Here is a 17,820-nt window from a genome sequence, read left to right as displayed (position 1 = left end):
CCAGCTTGCTCCCCACTTGCTTAAGCTGCCTAGAAAATACCAGTGACCCAAAATGCAGCTAAGCACAGAATATTTTTGGGACAACTTGGGAGCACTGGTTGATTGATTTTATTGCTGCTTATGCCAGCCTCAGGCTGTGCTTGGAGGAAACACAAGAGGCTGAGCTCAGTCTCATGTGCTCTGCTCCCCAAAATACTCCAGCACTGAGCTACAAAAATTGCATCGCTCCAGCTTCCTGAAGTGAGAGCCTGAGCATCATTGTCTGCCTGACAGGCCAGCCCTGAGCACACAGGGAAGCGTCATTCCTGCCCTGCAGATAAGATAAACTCCCAGGACAGCTCCTGGAATAGCACAGCAGAAACACCAACGTGTTGCTCTGCATGGGGTGGGAGCTGGAGGCAGTCAGAGGAACACTGGGAGGAAAAAATTTAAGAGAAAGGAACCAGCCAGGTGTTCTGAGCTTCCACCAGTGAAGGTGTTTCTGTACTCAGAGACACAGGGTAAATTTATCACCCTGTGTCAACTTTATTACCAGCAGCTGATTTTTTAATCATCTTCAGACATTAAAGTCTTGCTTCTCCTGGCAGTTTTCAAGAAGGTTCTGATGCAGTCTCTTAACTGCTGATCAGATATCAGAGTGTTGTTAATTACCCAGTTAACATTAGCATAACTAGGTAATTAGAATCACAGGATCAGAGAACAGCCCAGGTTGGAAGGGACCTTGGCAGATCAGCTGGTGCAGACATTTTTGGGAAGCGAGCCCAGAGGAGGTTACCTGGCACCTCGTCCAGTCACCTCCTGAAACCGCCAGGCTGTTCCAGGGACGGATTGTTCTCACTGGAAAAAATTCCTTTGTTACACAGAGATTAAACCTCTCCTGGTGCAGCCTGTACCTGTTCCCCTTCATCTTCTGCCCGGGGCTCCCGTGAAGAGCGAGCCTCCAGCCAGAGGTCAGGGTCCACCCCAAATCCCAAGCCACCAGCCAGCCCATCCAGCTTTAATCAATACCAAACTAGGCACTGTTTGTTTTTCACACACCTCAAGGCTGGAGAGAAGCAGCGGCCAGTGATGGGAAAAATAAAGGGGACAAGGAACAATTTCAAACCAGCCATTGCTGCACTTTATACTGAGGAATATTTCAAAGAAACAGGAATTACGAAAGCTGGAAGTGCTCTAAGATAAAACATCCGAGCACATGGAACTTCAGCCTGATTATCTGCCTGTACAGAGAGAACCAGACAAGGGATTTAATGCTTCTCACCTCAAACAGCTCAAGACACGCATTTCACACAGAGTCATGGGACAAAGTTACAGTTTATTAGCCAAGGCTTATCTCCCAGTTAATCCCCTCCGGCCATGGGAACGAGCACAGCAGGTCCCCGGGGAGCTCTGCTCGTGGTCGCTGGTCACTGCTCCTGGTCACTGGTCGTGCTGGTAGTCAGCCGGGTTCTTCCTCTTGAGCCGCTCGAACTCCTGCGTCCCCCAGGAATAAATGAGGTAACCGAGGGCCAGCGCTGGCAGGGACAGAGGAAGGCACGGTCAGAGGACACCACAGCGAGGAGACACTGCCAGAAAGGGACACTCCATACAGGGACAGTGGAATGAGGGAACACTGCTCTGAGGGAATGATACAGCGAGGGGACACTGCCAGAAAGGGACACTCCATAAAGGGACAGTGGAATGAGGGAACACTGCTCTGAGGGAATGGTACAGCGAGGGGACACTGCCAGAAAGGGACACTCCATACAGGGACAGTGGAATGAGGGAACACTGCTCTGAGGGAATGGTACAGCGAGGGGACACTGCCAGAAAGGGACACTCCATAAAGGGACAGTGGAACGAGGGAACACTGCTCTGAGGGGACACTGCAGTAAGGGGGCATTCACTTATGCCATTCACTGTGCAATGAAGTGGCACACGATGACGGGACACCTATACAAAGACACTGCAATAAGGGGATTTCACAACACGGGGACACTGGGAGGACGGAATATTCACAGTATGGGAATATCGCAGTGAGGGGACACTGCACCGCGCACAGCACCAACCTCCTGCGACACAACAACATCCCACAACCCCCCCTGCCCCAATGCTCCCCCTGCCCAAATTTACACTACGAAGGGGGTACAAAAAAGAGAGAATTCCCCCCCGGGTACTCACGGGGCGCCACCCTCAACACCTGTGAGGCGAAGCGGCGGGCCACGTTGGGGACGCCGTGGGACACGGCATTGGGGAAGGCTTGCTGCTCGAAGGGCGACAGGCTGTAGGAGATGACATGGCGCACCCGCGCCAGGTTCCCGAAGTGCTTCCCCATGGCCGCGGCGTCCCCTCGGTCACCGCGCGATGGCCGCCGCCCGCCCCGGAACTGCCGCGGCGAGGCGTTCCGGGGCACCGCCAGCTGCGCTTTCCGCCTGTAATGAACGGGGCAGGCCGGGGAATGCGAGGGCGAGCAAGCGCAGTTGTGCTAAAGTGTGTTTTTAACAGATTTGTAATAAATGATTTGCGCCATAAGCGGAACCTGCCCTGAGGGGAATGGGGGGGGGCACGCGAGGCACCTGCGCCGTGAGGGGCGGGCGGTGCCTCAGCGCGGGAAACCCGCCAAAAATAAATAATGGAGGAAAAAAAACCGCTTTTGTGTGGCGATTGTGGAGTTCCGATGGAAAATAAATAGTATTCTGAGGGAAAACCGCACTTTTGTGTGGCGATTGTGGAGTTGCGATGAAAAAGAAGTAATATTCTGAGGAAAAAGCCCACTTTTGCGTGGTGATTGTGGAGTTCCCATGGAAAATAAGTAATGCTCTGAGGAAAAAACCCACTTTTGTGTGGCGATTGTGGAGTTCCGATGGAAAATAAATAATATTCTGAAAAAAAACCCACTTTTTTGTGGCGATTGTGGAGTTCCGATGGAAAATAAATAATGTTCTGAGGAAAAACTCCACTTTTGTGTGGCGATCATGGAGTTCCCAAGGAAAATAAGTAATATGCTGAGGAAAAAACCTACTTTTGTGTGGTGATTGTGGAGCTCCGATGGAAAATAAATAATATTCTGAGGAAAAACCCCACTTTTGTGTGGCGATTGTGGAATTCCGCGGAAGTGTCTGAAGCAGAATATCGTGGAATCATGGAAGAGTTGGCGCTGGAAAAGGATTTTAAAGGTTAAATATCCTGCCACACCCCACCCCCCAATAAACAATAATAGAATTATTATTAGAATAATGGCACACCTACCACATAACTGAAATTACTATTAGACTGTATTAGATATCTTCAGTATTACTGGAGTGATTAATAGAGCCTATTATAATTTTTAGACTATATCAGACATATTCCATACTATTTGAATTATAGAATATATTCAACATCGAACTTACTTAAATGATTATTTGACTATATTAGAGATCATAATTATTGCAATTATAATTAGCATATATTAGAATTATAATACTATAGCAGTTTCAGCTTCCACATTAATGAATAATTATTAGAATTAATATAATATAATTAATCATCTTCCACATAATTGGAATTATTAGAAGATACTAGAATTGTTATGTATATTTAATATTATTGGAATTATTATTAGAAGAGATGAGAATGGTTAGAATATTAGACATTTTCACCATGATTGGAATGATAGTAGAATTACTAGACTGTATTAGGCATCTTCAACTTTATTTGGATCATTATGCTATATTAGACATATTTCCCATTATTTAAACTCATATTACAATATATTAGTTTTGTTTGAATATGTTAAACATCTTCAGCATTTTTGGAATTATTATTAGAATATATTAGGTTCAACATTGTTGGTATTATTACAATATATTACACATATTTAACATATTATTACTGGAATTATTATACTATATTGAAGATGATACCCATTGATGGAACATTACAATATATTAGGATGATTGGGCTACATTAGACATTTCACCATAATTAGAAGGGTTTGTCTCAGGAAATAATTCCATTTATTTTCTTTTCTGGCAGGTGAGCAAAGCCAAATTCCCAGAGTTTGAAGGGACGAGCAGGAGTGATACAATCCAAACTGACCCCACCACCCACAGTGCTGGCACCAGGATGGTTCTATGTGACACCAGGATTCTGCTTTGAGCTTTTGGTGTCAGCCTCTTTGATTTCAGCAGTCAGAGACCGAAACCTGGAGCAGGAGCCTCACGTTTTGGGCAGATTTGTGCCTGTTGCACCTCCACGAGCTCTCCAGACACCCCACCACGCCTGGGTTCAGTGACCAGGTGAACCATCCGTGACACCACTCGGCAGTCCCTGCCCTGCCAGGCTGAGTTCCCAGCCTCTGGAATTGCACAGGATGTCAGGTAGGGGCTGGTTGTGTGGCTGAGTGCAGAAAGTGACAGCATTTATTCATTAATCCATTAGCAAGTCAATGTTAAAGGATGTTCTGAGCAGGTTTTACAATATAGTGCTGCTCCATATCCTTTAATTAACAAGCAAACCAGAAAAATCCCCACTAAAGCCGAGAGGTTTTGTGTATGAACCCCAAGTCCAGGAGAAAATAAATAATAATAAATCAATTACAGTAAAAAAATTGGTGTGAAAGCATCTAGAGTTGAGGCACTTGTTACCTACAGTTTGTGAGAGGAAACAAAGCTGTGGCCCCACATTTCAGAATATTAAGCCCACTGAACAGCATTTTCATCAACACATTTAAGGCTTTTAGAAGCTCTTTTTGGAGATTAAGCTTTTTAAACAAACCTTCCTACATCAGAAGCCAGTGGCTGTGTGACTCCAGTGGACAATCCTCTGCCCTCACCCCATGGACAGCTGCTCCTTATTCTCAAATCAAAGAAAGCCTCACCTGATGCCAATTTTTACCAGAATAGTGCTTTCATGTAAGTGTTCACAAATTACCCACAGCTGCCCTTAAATTCTTACCCTTCTTTTAACTGAGAAAGCCCAAAGAGTGCAACAAAAGAAAAGCAAAAACCAACCTGTTAACTCTTTATAGAACTGTGAGGAAGGGTTTTGTCACTGTGCCTGGAAGAGCTGGAATGTGGTAGGGGAAAGATAATGAAAAACTGAAGAAATTATTCTAATATTAAAGACTTTCTCCCCTTCCTAGTCATTGCTGGATATGCCACACACAAGATTTCTGTAGAGGTAGAGTAGCAGGCACTTCATGTCAGGGTATACGTGATAGTAATTTATTTATCTTTTTTCTTAATCTGTAATAAATCAGCTTAAAAATAGACATTTCGTAGTTGAACCCTTTCCCCCACTTCCAATGCAAAATTCTCCCGATAAAAAGACACTATTTACATTTCATTGCACGTTCCAGAAAGGCTGAGCGAGTACAAAAATCAGTGCTCTGCTGCGAGCCCCGTTTCGAGCTCGGGAGCGCGAACCCCGCCCGAAGCCGGTCCCGCTAGCGGCAGGTGCACTTGGTGGCGATCATGTCCTCGTACTCCTTGTAGACGATGGAGCCGTCGGGCTCGATGGTCAGCACGCTGAGCGGGCTGTAGGCGGCCGGCACGCACGAGGGCCGGGGCACCGAGGGGTCCAGCCGCTCGTAGATGAGGGTCTGCACCATGGTGTGCACCGGGGAGCCGTAGCGGTGGCCCAGGGCGCGGGGACAGTCCCCCCGGCAGAACTGCGGGCTGTAGCGGTGCGGGGCGATGATCCAGCGGTCCCAGCGCAGCTGGCTGAAGCTCAGGCGGAAGCTGTGCAGCTCGCACTCGTGCTGAGGGAACACGAGCTGCTTCAGGTGCTCGCTCAGGTTACGAGCTGAGGTGGCCGGAGCCGCTTTGGGATTCTCGTTCCTTCGCTGGCGAGAGGCCCTTTTGCCCTGGGGATTGCCTTGTCCTCTGTCGCCCTTTGTTGGATCCACAAGCGGGCTGCTGCTTTTCCTCCCGTGCCCCAGTGAGCTCCCCCGGTGATAAGCTTGCTCGCTGGTGTCATTCAGGTACAGCAGAAGGGAAGGGGGAACCAGTGTCACATTAACAGCGTTATCCAGTTTCGTGCTCCCTTGTGGGTCACCCATCAGACAAGTGAAGTTCAGAGCCATATGGACGTTCCTCCTGTTCATAGCAATCAGAGGCTGGAGGAAAGAAGTCACATCCATCTCCACCCATTTGCGTTTCCTAACATCAAAGTGCAGGCTAAAAGCTAGAGAGTGGGAAATGCTGGGACAGACTTGACTAGAAAAATCATGTTCCTTAAGGGATAAATGGCACATGCAGGTAATGGAAGAGGAAATGGGAACAGATGTGTCAAAGGAATAGAGCAAGACAGATTTGAGTAAGTGCTCCAGAGCAGTAACACCATCCAAGTTGAAGAGTAAATCCACCGAGTGAACATCTCCTGGGAAGGGAAACAGATTCCAGTAGTGTTAATGTGTCTTATTTTCCCACCTAGACATAAATACTGCTGTAGTGGATAAGTAAAACTTATTCAACAGCATAAGAAAACAATTTCTATGCCCTCCCTTACATTTACTATGCGAAATTTCTACTTTGGTCAGGGACATACAAGTTAAAAATTAAGACATTTTAAAAAACCAAAGAAAACCCCTGATTTTAACAGGATTAATTTCTCTAAAAGAACCAGCACAAAAGAAAGCCAGCTGTTGTCTCTTCAGTGCTGGTGTGGGGTAACAGGACCTAAACACTCTAGATGATACAAACCATAAACTCCACCTTAAAGGGCTGTTCCTCTGCAGCAGCACAATGCTTGTATCTGTCTTTCTAGCCAACAATTTCTAGGTGCTGTTGTGATTGGCCCACATTTAATAAAGCCATGGAAGCACCATAAGTTACAGTATGCCCAGCCATCCCAGTTCTGAGCCTGATTTGAGAGTAACTCTACTCTTCCCTTCAGGTTTAGGTCATGATTCTTCTCTAACAAGTGTAGCAGGCAAGGAGAGGAATCTCTGGCAGTGGTTTCTGGCAGTTTGGTAGAAGTTTCATACCAGTGCTGTAATTCTTGGAAAAAAGCAAAGCCAAGATGGGCTGTAGTAGGAAATGTGCTGCCCATTATGCCTCAACATTTTTTCCACTTTTCTTACTTCACTTATATCTGCTCGTGGCTTTTTCTGACTCATGAGGAGATGAGTCAGCCCGAAACATCAGCATGTCTTGTACATACCACTTGTGTGGTGTTCCCCAGCCTATGAAGTCTGTATCTAATGCCACTCAAAGAGAAATAGGCTATGAAAACCTCCCCCAGTTGAGAAGAAGAGCCTCCAGGACTAAAATAGCAGCAGCTCTAAAGGAAGGAGGTATTTTTATCTGGTGCTGCCGGCACAGAAGACTCAGAAGCCCCACGTACCCTTCCCAGCAGCGCCGCGCTCCTACCTTTGCCCAGGTGCGCGGGGCGGCGCTCGCACTCCCAGCACGGGGTCAGGAGCCGCACCGTGTTATAGAGGCGGCCTCGCTGCGCCTTGGGGATGCCGTCCCTGGTGGCTGACATCCTGTACAGCCTCTTCATGTACCGAAGGGCCCTGGAGTCCGGCTGCAGCCGCGGCGCCTCGCTGTGCCAGCCCCGGGGACCGCGGTCTTGCAGCACCTTCAGCAAGGGGGGCAGGAGGGCATGGGCCGGTGCCTCGCCTTGGGGCAGCTGCAGCCCCGCGCTGAGCTGGCTCGCAGCATCCTCAGGAGCTGCCAAAAACCCAGGGGCCTCCGCAGAGCCCTCCCAACCCCTGGAGCGGGGTGAGAGCTGGGTGCCAGCAGAGAGCCAGGGCAAGCAGCAGGACAAACAGACGCAAATCCTCCAAGTGCTCTCCATGCTCTTGAGAGCATGGAAAATAAAAAAAAAAAACCTCCCCTCAAGTATTCGAGGAAAAACAAAAGTGCCTGAGCCCCATCCCTTATATAGGGTGCAGCTGTGGAATGTGAGGGAGGTTTCCTTCTGATTAGGAAGCAAAGAGAAATATCTGCAGCTGGCCCCTGAAGCCACAGGTTCAGTGCAGTTGGGCTAAGCCTTGGCCCTGGGAGCTTATTATAAAGAGATAGTAATTCTGAATTAACTTTTTTCACGTGGGAAATTACAGGCTGAGAGTGAGTGCCAGCCCACAGAGGGAGCTGGGGAGGTGTTAGTGTTGCCTGGTCTAATTAATCCTGGTTTATTTGCAGGAATACATGAAGCTAAATATTACTGCTCTTAGCCTTTGGCCTCTCTCCATATGCTGGTGAAGTAGTTTCACCAGCTCTGAGCTGAAAAACCCAGCCCTCAGCTGCTCACTGGGTATAAAGTTGTGATGTTTGTTAAGGAAGCAGGTTTGAGGCTGCTTTGAGAGCATCTTACAGGTAGCTTAATTTAGGGGTTATATCAGATGTTCTCCCTCTTGCTTTGGTGTGCTGCAGTGGAAAGCTGAGTTTGCCAAGCTTGTTACTATCTCTTTCAGCTTCCTTGGTGTATTTTCCTGCCTGAGAAGCTCTTGCTTACAAGCTGGAGAGCAAAGAAAGTCCTGAAAAATCAAAAATTGTGAAAAATGGAGTCTGCTGGTGTTACCTGGCCTGTTTGCTGCCTGAGGTGAGGTTTGAGTTACCTGCTGTACACCAGCTGTGAGTTATATTTCCAGATTTTTTTATTGCTCCTAAATCAAATGTCAGTTCTGTTCCTTCTTGTAGGATCTCTGCCATGGAGTTCAGTTGTGGCTTTAAGGTAGGAGTAGGGAAATTATTTATCATTTTGTTTGTGTCTTGTTTATTTTACATTATTACTGGATATGGTTAAAATGCAGGTCTGGTGCTGCAGACTCCAGAGCAGGGGGCTGGAGATTTTTTTAGTTGGGAAATACAAGGTATTTCGAGAAATCCCTTCTTGTCTATGTTACTCGGTATCAAGGCCAGGGCCAATTGTGGTGAGTCAGAAAGGTTGCTGAATTTACTTTGAATTACAGAATTTACTGCATTTACTTTGAATTATTAATAGAAGGTATATGGAACAAAAAGCAATAACCCCAAGCTTTACACAGCATCTGCTCAGTGCTGGCAGTGGCCCACTGGTGATTGGGCTGGTTCCCACTTCCGTCTTCCCAAAATAAGCTCTATTTATTTTTATCTTAATGGGTCAGGGCTGCAGCTCCTAAGCAGAGTGAATGGTCTCAAGGGCATCCTTTAAGTTTAAACAGGGTTTTGACTCATTTTTATGGGGGCTTTTGGAGAGGGACAATCACTCTCTGTAGGCTGCTTACAGGCTTTCAAAGTGCTTTTATGCAGGGCAATAAAAATTACTCATATCACCATCCCACAGTAAGACTGGAGGCCTGTTGGGTGGAAAAATGCTTATTCCTTCCCATTAGTATCTCTCCAAAACCCCAAAGCACTGACACTCATCTTTGGTGAGGCACACTCCCATTGTTACTGCTGGGTTTTAAGCTGCCAACAGCCTTGGTGTGAATTTCAGCTCTTCTGGCATTTGCTGAATCATTTTATTTGGTTACAAAGTCGTGGCTGCAAGGTCAGTGCCTAACAATGAAAGCAGTGAGTGCTCAGAAGGTAAACAAGGGGAAATCCTACCAGGCTGGGACACAGCTCTGTGCTGGGCTGGGAACTGATGGTTACCCTCTTTTAGGCACTCCCACTTCTCCCCCACAGCATGTGCACAACAACAGCAAAGGTGAATGAACCTTTAGGTGTCCTTTGTCCTGCAGGATAAAGGATGGCAAACCAGATATATTTATATAGAAATAAGTTATTTATCATGCTAGTGATAAGACTAAAAATGCCTTAAACAGAATTATTTGCTACCTAGTATGGGTAGCCAGAACTACTAGTATAGTACAGTGCACTATTTTTGAAGCAAAATTGAAGCATTTATATTAAAGCTGTTCCATTGGGGCAATTATACTAAAGATAACAAAAAGCATTAGTTAGAGAATGGTGTTACTCATCCAGACCAACAACTGTGGGCAAATCTCTTTGGCTCAGCCCTGAGGAGTAGCCTTGAGGGGTGTCCCCACTCCAGGGGGGAATCTCCACACACTCTCCAAGAGGGGTGTGCTGGAAAAGCCTCTGTTAAACAGTGGGCCTGGGCTGTCAGGCAGATGTGTCTGGGCCAGCTGTGCCAGCTCAGCAGCTTTGGATGGGGTGTCGGTAGCATCACTTGTTTGTTCCTTTATCAGGCACTTTACCATCTACCACATTTTCACCTTGCTCTCAGATGTTTAACTTTGGGACCCATGGGTCAGGCTGGTTTTAGCATTATTCACCCCAAAAGCAGCGTGAACCCCTTCTCCACTCACTGGCAGCTTTTCAAGCAGGGCATTATTTGAGTTGTTCCCCCTCACTCCAGGCAGTGCATCCTGAGCAGGGACTGCACCCCCAGCCCACACCTGTCCCTGAGCCAGCCCCTTCCCTGGGGACACCACGGGAGTCACAGCACAGAGGCTTCTGCTAAAAGGCAGCACAGAGGGGACAAGATCTGCTGAATGTCCCCTGCAGTGTCTCAGTGACACAAAAAGCACTGAGCATGATTCTCAGGCTGCTCTGATTCTCTGTGCAGTCTGTATATTTAACAAATTGTGCTGCCAAGTGTTCTCAGCAGAGCTGTCTGGGACCCTGGTGGAGCCTGGCCTGGCTGTGCAGCACAGACAGATTTTCCATCTGCAGGAGCTTCCCAGCAGATTCTCCCCATGCTGCTGAACGAGGTCAGGCTGTCTCTGCCTTCCCCATGCTGCAGACCTGGGCACAAAACCACCCTGAACTGTGAATTCCCTGCTCCTGCCTGGAGCTGCCTGCCAGGTTTGCTGTGTGTCCAAGCATCCTCTCGTCCCTGGCCCGTGTCACATCCATCCCAAAGCACAGGAGCCAACGGGGTAGGAGCAGGATCAGCAGAGGAGCTGTTTCTTTTCCACACCATCTGAGGAAACCACTCTGGCTTCCCAGGCCCATCCCAGTGGCATGGCAGCAAAGCCCAGGGAAGCTTTCACCTGGTTTCCTATTTCACACGAAATGCTTTGAGCCTTTTGGCCTACACCCAGGCAGAGGGGCCCAGCAGGAGATCTGGGTTCCTACAAACTTCATAGAAACAGACAAAAAGTGATAATTTCTATCTGACCAATATCCAGAGCTGCTCTCGCAGCAGTGTCTGGGTCTGTCCCAGCTGTGCTTACCCCAGTGCCAGAGGTGAGCCAGCTTTTCTATAACAGCCCTTTTCCCAGGGAAATGCAAAGCTGATGATTGCACGGGTTTGGGAAGGGGGGCTGTTCCCCTGGAGGTTGTTCAGTGTCAGGAAGCTGGGGCTGGGCTGCTGGCTCTGCAGGAGCTCTGTGGGACTGTCAGCACAGCACGAAAACAGCCCTGTGCTTCCTCAGCCAAATGTTTCCAGTCCTCCCAGGAGCATCTAAACTGGCCCCAGCTCACAAAGCCAACTCTGTACAGACTTCATTTTTATGTTAGATCCGTTCCCACCAAGTGCCAAAAGCAAGCACGGGGGAAAGCTTAAAAATAAACCACAACAGCTCTGAGAAGGATGATTTTGGGCAGAGCAAGGAATGACAATTCCAATGCTCTCCCAATCAGCTGATGTTCTGCACTGAGCAGAAAGGATTTACTGGCTGCAGGGCAGGGTTTGGAGGCACATGCCTGCCCCACACCCTTGTGGGATCCTGGTGGGGCCAGAGCAGAAATCCACTACCAAAGAGGAATCTGATCAATACCAGCCCTGGCAGCATCCCAGAGCATCCTGCTCCAGCCTCAGCTGCTGCTCCTGCTGTTCCTGCCTTACCTGAAGCAATTTTTGGGGGTTGCATTTACTTTCCAAGCTTAAAACAAAATCCCAATCCTTTCCCAAGACAGAAGCATTCCTGCCCTGCCACCCCTAAGACAAAGTTGTATTTTGTAATGCACATCAGCCTGAAGAAAGGCAGAAGTACAAATTTGCATTTGCAGAGCTGCTGCATGACTTGGTCCTTAAATTCAAGCCAGGAGTGTTTCAAGTGACTTTCCACCCGTAGGACAAAATTTTCTTCCCTTTAATGCTCCAGGATAAAGCGTCAAAATTGTTCCCCAGTTGGATCAGTGTTACCCATTCCCTGCTTGTGTGGGCAGCAGAGGGGCAGCATCAATCAGAAATGATCCAGGCAGCCCCTGAGCCTTTCCTCCAGGACTGTGAGGGAGAGGGAGAAAGAGAAAAGCTCCCCAAGCATCAAGAGCTTTCCAGCCACATGTGCGTAAAAATCTCTTCCCGTGCCACGTGACTGAGGAAGAGGCACAGATCCATTACACAATAATAAAAATATGCCTTTGGCAACGTGGATCCAAAGTGGGGCTGCTGCAGGGAGCTCAAACTACGCACGAGAAGGAGTAAAACAGGAATAAAAAGGACCAAAGTCAATCCTGCACAGCCCTCCCAGGACCTGCTGTGGCAGGACGGGGCTGGGATCTGCAGCAAAACATCTGCCTGAAGCCCTGGGGGCTGCCAGCGCCTGTCAGGATCTCACTGAGGAGATCAGGCTGGTGAGTAGATCCACTTTTCCTTTCTCTGCCTCTCCCTCGTCGTAAGGTTAACTTTGAAAACTTCCCAAATAAGGTCTAAGTCACTGAGCACTCAGGTTTCCAACGCCTGCACAGGAATCCATAAAGGCAACAGTTGCCAGTTAAAGAAATACCACCATGAGGGAAACATTCCTCAGCCTTTCCTGGGAGCTCCCACCTCCTTCAGCCCTCCCTGCACTGGGCAGCTGCCCAGACGGGCTTGAGCTCAGGGTTAGGAAGGGTTTGGCACAGGAATTCCTGGTGTTTCTGCTCCAGGCTAGGGGAGGTTTGGCACAGGAATTCCCGGTGCCTGAAGCCAGGAGAGCGCTGCAGGTTCAGGACAGAAGGTGCATCCTCTGCTTTGCCTCCTTTGCCGTTGCTTTGTGCAGCAGCAGGGAACACATCAAACCCCGGTCGGTGTAAGTGCTTCCCTGGCCCCTATCAGCTAAATCTATCCCTTTCCGGTGTTCTGTCACTGCTGTCACACCTGATTTCACCAAAATCAGCCTAGCACCCAAGGGCTCCTTTTTCTTCCACCCCGGGGACGCTGCAGGGCAACATCCAGAGCTGAGAATTAGGATCTTGGGGATAATGATTATCTTGAAGATTAATTAAGACACCTTGAGGTACCCTAGGAAATTGTGAGGCATGTTTTATTTGAGAAAGATGGATGTTTTATTTGAGAAAGCCTCAAATACTGGAAGGAAATAGAGAAGAAAATCACGATGATTGCTCATTGCTGGGTCCTGATCCTGCTCCTGCCTCCCTCCAAGCAGCAATTTCCTCAGTTTCCTATTCCCACCACCACATTGCACAGGGTGGCTTCAGTGGCCAAAAAATTACCATCCAACCACTGCACGTGCCACCAAACCCTGCATCTGGCAACCCTCAGGGATTTTCCCCTGGGATCTCAGCCCAGCTGCCCTGGAAGCAGCAGAAAGTACAGCTGATCCTGACTCTTCCAGGCAGAAACACTTCTTTAATGTACAACAGGCATTGGTCATGGCCCAAAGGCCTCTAACCCTGGTGACAAAGCCATTAGTTAAAATGTCATTGGAAAACCAGCCCTGCTGCTGCACAGCCTCCTGTGCTGGGCTGCCTGCCCACACCAAGGAGAGGGGAGATGCTGATCTGCTTCCAATTTGCTTTTTGGAGCTCATCGAACCTTCTACATCGAGGAACAATTTTCCTGTTAAGGTGGAACAGCATGAGGTTTGTTCTCTTTCAAAAAGATTTCTTGAAGAGGTTATTTATAGATGCTCTTGTGGATGTGGCGGTGCTTTGCATCCCACGCACATTGCTGGGATAAGGGATGAAGTGTTCTTGTGGAGCCATTAATTAGCACCAGCTCTGGAGCCGTGCCAGAGCACAGCCCCAGCTACTTGGATACTCCCCACTTATCTGGTCCCACAGACCCCTCAACCTTGGGGGATTTTATTTGCCACTTTTTATGCCATCAGGTCAGTGAGCTGGGTTGTCTCAAGGTATCAGAAGTGATTATGGTAAGAAATTGGCACAGGAGGAGCTGCCCTTCCATTCTCTGCTCCTTCTTACACCTTTCTTCTCCACATGAGGCATTCCCAGCTTTTCTCCAGGTTATGCTCCACAGTGACATTTTTCCCTGCCACAGCTTGTGAGTCACATCTACCTCCAGACACCTCTCACTTCTCTGCCCCGTTGGAGGGGCTCCTGGGAAGCAGGGATGCAGCTTGCCTCGTGATCTCCCACTCCACAGGCATTTTGTTTCCCTTCTCACGAACTCAGAAGCCTTCATTCAACTTTCCACATGAACACTGGGTGGTGTTTTCCATCTCACAACTCCATTAAACCAATGCCTTTCAGCAGCAGCAAATCAGAGCTGCAGAACCAAAGGGCTTAAGCAGCCAAATCCAGCCCTGGATCTGGTTTGCATTTCCCTCTCCTCTGCATGTTCTTAATTATAATATCACAGAACTGGGGGCTCCCACTGAGCATAAATATGTAGGATCAGCTGGCTGGATTTGGAGCATCTAAATATGCATTTCCACCCCTCAGGAGCTACGAGCAGGATGAGAGCTAAGCCCAACATGGAATTTAGCCAGTGCTTTGAGCATCTTATTTGCAGTGCAGGAGTTGCATAGAACAGTACTGGGGAGCTGTTAAAGCTGAGCTGCGGTGGGGAAGGGGATGAGGCTCAGCTCATCTGACAGGCAAAAGGCACTGAGGCCTGGCCCAAAGCCTGCCTGGCCTCTCTTCTGAGTCCTGCCCTGCATCACATGATGGGCTTTGTGCTTTGGAGAAACCCAGTGACCCAACCACGGGCTGGGGATTTTCACACCAAGCCCCTTGTCCTTCTACTCCCCTGCTCCCAAGCAGGTGCTTTCTGCACCCTTCTGCCATTGCTCCTGGTGTTTGGGAGGAAAAGAGGCTCAGGGAGCAAAACAAAATGAGGGATGGCCACAGATACAGACTTGGAGAAGAGTAAGTTTGATAAAAATATTGGTCTGACCTAGAAAACTGCGTGGGCCAAGTCCTTGGAATCACATCACACCAAAGATCTTCCTCACTCTGCCAGGACAAGCCAAATAATCTCTCATTTTCATGCAAGTTCCTACACCAGCCCATGCCAGCGGTGCCCACAAGCTGGTCCCTTATCCCGTCTGCTCCCCACAGGCTGTGCCATGATCTCTGCTGTGCTGCTGCTCTGGACTGTGCCCTGCGTGGCAAACCACATCCTGGGGGGCTTTGCCAAGCGGGAGCTGCAGGAGGGTGCCCAGCTGGCCTGCAGCCTGCCAGGGCCCCCCGGGCCCCCCGGGCCCCCCGGCGTGCCCGGCACCCCCGGCACCGTGGGCAGGATGGGCTTCCCAGGCAAGGACGGCAAGGACGGCCAGGACGGGGACAAAGGCGAGCACGGCGATGAAGGTAAGAGAGAGGCGCTCAGCGTGACCGTGGAAAGGTGGAAGCTGTGGGGAACAGCCCCTTCACAGCTCCACTCATGGCAAACTCCTCCGGGTGATCCCGCTGGTCCGAGGGGCTCCGGACTCACACCCCGTCCTGGCAGCGGCAGGTTCTGCTGGCTTCATGCTGGGATGCAGTGAGGTTTGCCCTGCGCTGCTCAGGGCTCTCTAGGGCAGGCAAGGAGCAAGGAAAGCAAGGAGCAAGGAAAGCGAGGAGCTGCTCCCAGGAAATCCGGAGCCCCGTGAGGAAAGGTGCTGGCCATGCCGGACCCAGTGCAGAGCACACGGAGCTGAGGCGCGGCTGTGCTCTGCTTCTGCCGGGGTCAGAGGCAGCAGGAGCAGCGCTGCGCACAGCAGAGATTTCCCTCTGCCACGCTAGAGAGCACTCCTGCCTCAGCAGCGCCAGCGAGCCCAGCCTGCGGCTGCCTCCCTCCGCCCTCCCCAAACCGGGAGCCTGCAGAGCAGATTTCCAGCCACAGCTGCGTTTCGATCTGCTCTTGCTAACAGCAGGTCAAGAGACACTGCATAAATCCTCACGGTTTTGCTCATATCAGATACCACCGAGCCCGAATCGCTGCCAGCCCAACTCCCTTCCCATCCCTAGGCAGCCCCTGGCCCTGGTGTTTGCTGGTTCATCCCCCAGCTGGGCTGGGCTGGGCTTTTAATCACATCTAGATTTACTTTTATCTTGTTTTTTATACGGTCTCATGCTAAATGTTTAAAAAAAAGGCAAAGAAAAAAGAGAGACATGAGATCAAAAGTACTCACCTGCTCAATGTGAGGCTCTGAAAGCTTCACAAACCTGTGCCACTGTGTAAAACCCAAACATTTAAAGCTTATTCTGTAATCCCTCCTTTTTCTCAAGTGAGCCAGATAATGGAATCAGCCTTTTGGTCCTTAAAAAGGACAGAGCTCCACTGTTACCACACCAGCTCCCTGCCTACCCTGGCTGCTCAGTCTGGACAGATGTCCAGGCCCCGGTGGGATTTCATTGGGATTCTCACACCACCAATGGCTTCCTCCTAAATTAAATCCCTGTTGCAATGCTCTAACCTCCTTCCACCCGCTCTATCACCTCATTCCCTCAAGAGTGATAGGAAAAACTGATAAGATCATTTGTCTTCCAGGTCCCCAGGGCAGAACAGGAAACCCTGGCAAGCCAGGTCCGAAGGGGAAAGCAGGGGCCATTGGCAAGGCAGGGCCCCGGGGGCCCAAGGGTTTGAAGGGCAGTCCTGGGAAGAACGGGGCTCCAGGGAAGAAAGGGCCCAAAGGGGGCAAGGGTGAGCCCGGGCTGCCGGGACCCTGCGGCTGCGGGGCCAGCAAGGCCAGGTCAGCCTTCTCGGTGGCCGTGTCCACCAGCTACCCCAGGGAGAGGCTGCCCATCAAGTTCGACAGGATCCTGATGAACGAGGGAGGGCATTACAACGCTTCCAGTGGGAAGTTCATCTGCAGCATCCCAGGGATTTACTACTTCACCTACGACATCACTTTGGCCAACAAGCACCTGGCCATTGGCCTGGTCCACAACGGCCAGTACCGGATCAAGACTTTTGATGCCAACACCGGGAACCACGACGTGGCCTCTGGGTCGACCATCCTGGCGCTGAAACAGGAGGATGAGGTGTGGCTGCAAATCTTTTACTCAGAGCAAAATGGGCTCTTTTATGATCCCTACTGGACAGACAGTTTATTTACTGGATTCTTGATTTATCCTGACCAAGATTATCTCAATGAAGTGTAGGAGGAGAAACTATGGGAAAAAATAGGAAATGGGCCTCAATCCAACAAAATGTGGCCTTACGTGGGACATGTCTGGGATTATCAGATGTTTCCACATTTGCCTATGGGATTATCAGCTGATTGCACCCTGTGTGGGCTATTTAGACTTTTCCACAGGGTACCAGGCTTTCGGCAGCCTCATGAATGTCTCCATCCCAAGCCACACATTATGTATTCCATGATTATTCCAACATGCCATGGACATGTAACTCAAATACTGGTGCAGAATGCTTTGGTTATTGCATTATTATAATAAAGCATGGAAACCAACAGTCATTTCCTAAAGCTGAGCTGGGAAGTGCCACTGATGCTGGAGATTGTGTCACTGGGCCTCCTCCCCCACACCCCAGCACAGTCCTTGTTAATGGAACCGGGCTTTGCCAGCCAGTTCGGAGTCAGGAATTTGGTCAGCTGGAGTTGTAAAAGTCCCTCTCAGTCCCATAAAGGCAGCTCTAACAGCAAAGGCATCTGGTCTGCACAGGAAATGATTAAAAGGTCATGTTTTTAAGGTTCAGGGCTCCTCTCAGGGCACAAAGTGGTGCTCTGAGCACCACTGGTGTCCCTCAGAGCAGAGAATCAGAGTCACAGAAGGGTTTGGGTTGAGAGGGACCTTAAATCTCATCTGGTTCCACCCCAGGAATGAGGTT

General features: G+C 49.4%; 3 protein-coding genes across 3 annotated transcripts; 1 reads left to right on the top strand and 2 right to left on the bottom strand.

Annotated features, from left to right (window-relative positions):
- Positions 1-1,295: 1,295 nt before the first annotated feature.
- UQCRQ (ubiquinol-cytochrome c reductase complex III subunit VII) lies at positions 1,296-2,367 on the bottom strand. The gene is made up of 2 exons (XM_021541266.3): positions 2,161-2,367; positions 1,296-1,514 (listed from the first exon to the last, which is right to left on the bottom strand). The coding sequence occupies exons 1-2, from the start codon at positions 2,312-2,314 to the stop codon at positions 1,420-1,422; spliced, it is 249 nt and encodes an 82-aa protein (XP_021396941.2). The 5' UTR covers positions 2,315-2,367; the 3' UTR covers positions 1,296-1,419.
- A 2,026-nt stretch (positions 2,368-4,393) lies between these two features.
- On the bottom strand, positions 4,394-7,904 carry GDF9 (growth differentiation factor 9). Its single transcript, XM_021541264.4, has 2 exons — positions 7,335-7,904; positions 4,394-6,342 (listed from the first exon to the last, which is right to left on the bottom strand). Exons 1-2 carry the CDS (start codon positions 7,762-7,764, stop codon positions 5,408-5,410), a joined length of 1,365 nt encoding a protein of 454 aa, XP_021396939.4. The 5' UTR covers positions 7,765-7,904; the 3' UTR covers positions 4,394-5,407.
- Positions 7,905-8,006: 102 nt separating this feature from the next.
- C1QTNF2 (C1q and TNF related 2) lies at positions 8,007-17,463 on the top strand. The gene is made up of 4 exons (XM_085591615.1): positions 8,007-8,285; positions 8,384-12,440; positions 15,111-15,359; positions 16,522-17,463. The coding sequence occupies exons 3-4, from the start codon at positions 15,119-15,121 to the stop codon at positions 17,133-17,135; spliced, it is 855 nt and encodes a 284-aa protein (XP_085447741.1). The 5' UTR covers positions 8,007-8,285; positions 8,384-12,440; positions 15,111-15,118; the 3' UTR covers positions 17,136-17,463.
- Positions 17,464-17,820: the final 357 nt, after the last annotated feature.

Source organism: Lonchura striata, chromosome 13, assembly GCF_050655825.1.
Source record: "Lonchura striata isolate lonStrDom1 chromosome 13, ASM5065582v1, whole genome shotgun sequence".
Classification (NCBI taxonomy): domain Eukaryota; kingdom Metazoa; phylum Chordata; class Aves; order Passeriformes; family Estrildidae; genus Lonchura; species Lonchura striata.
Note: the sequence above shows the minus strand (reverse complement) of the source record. Positions and strands in the feature narration are given on the sequence as shown.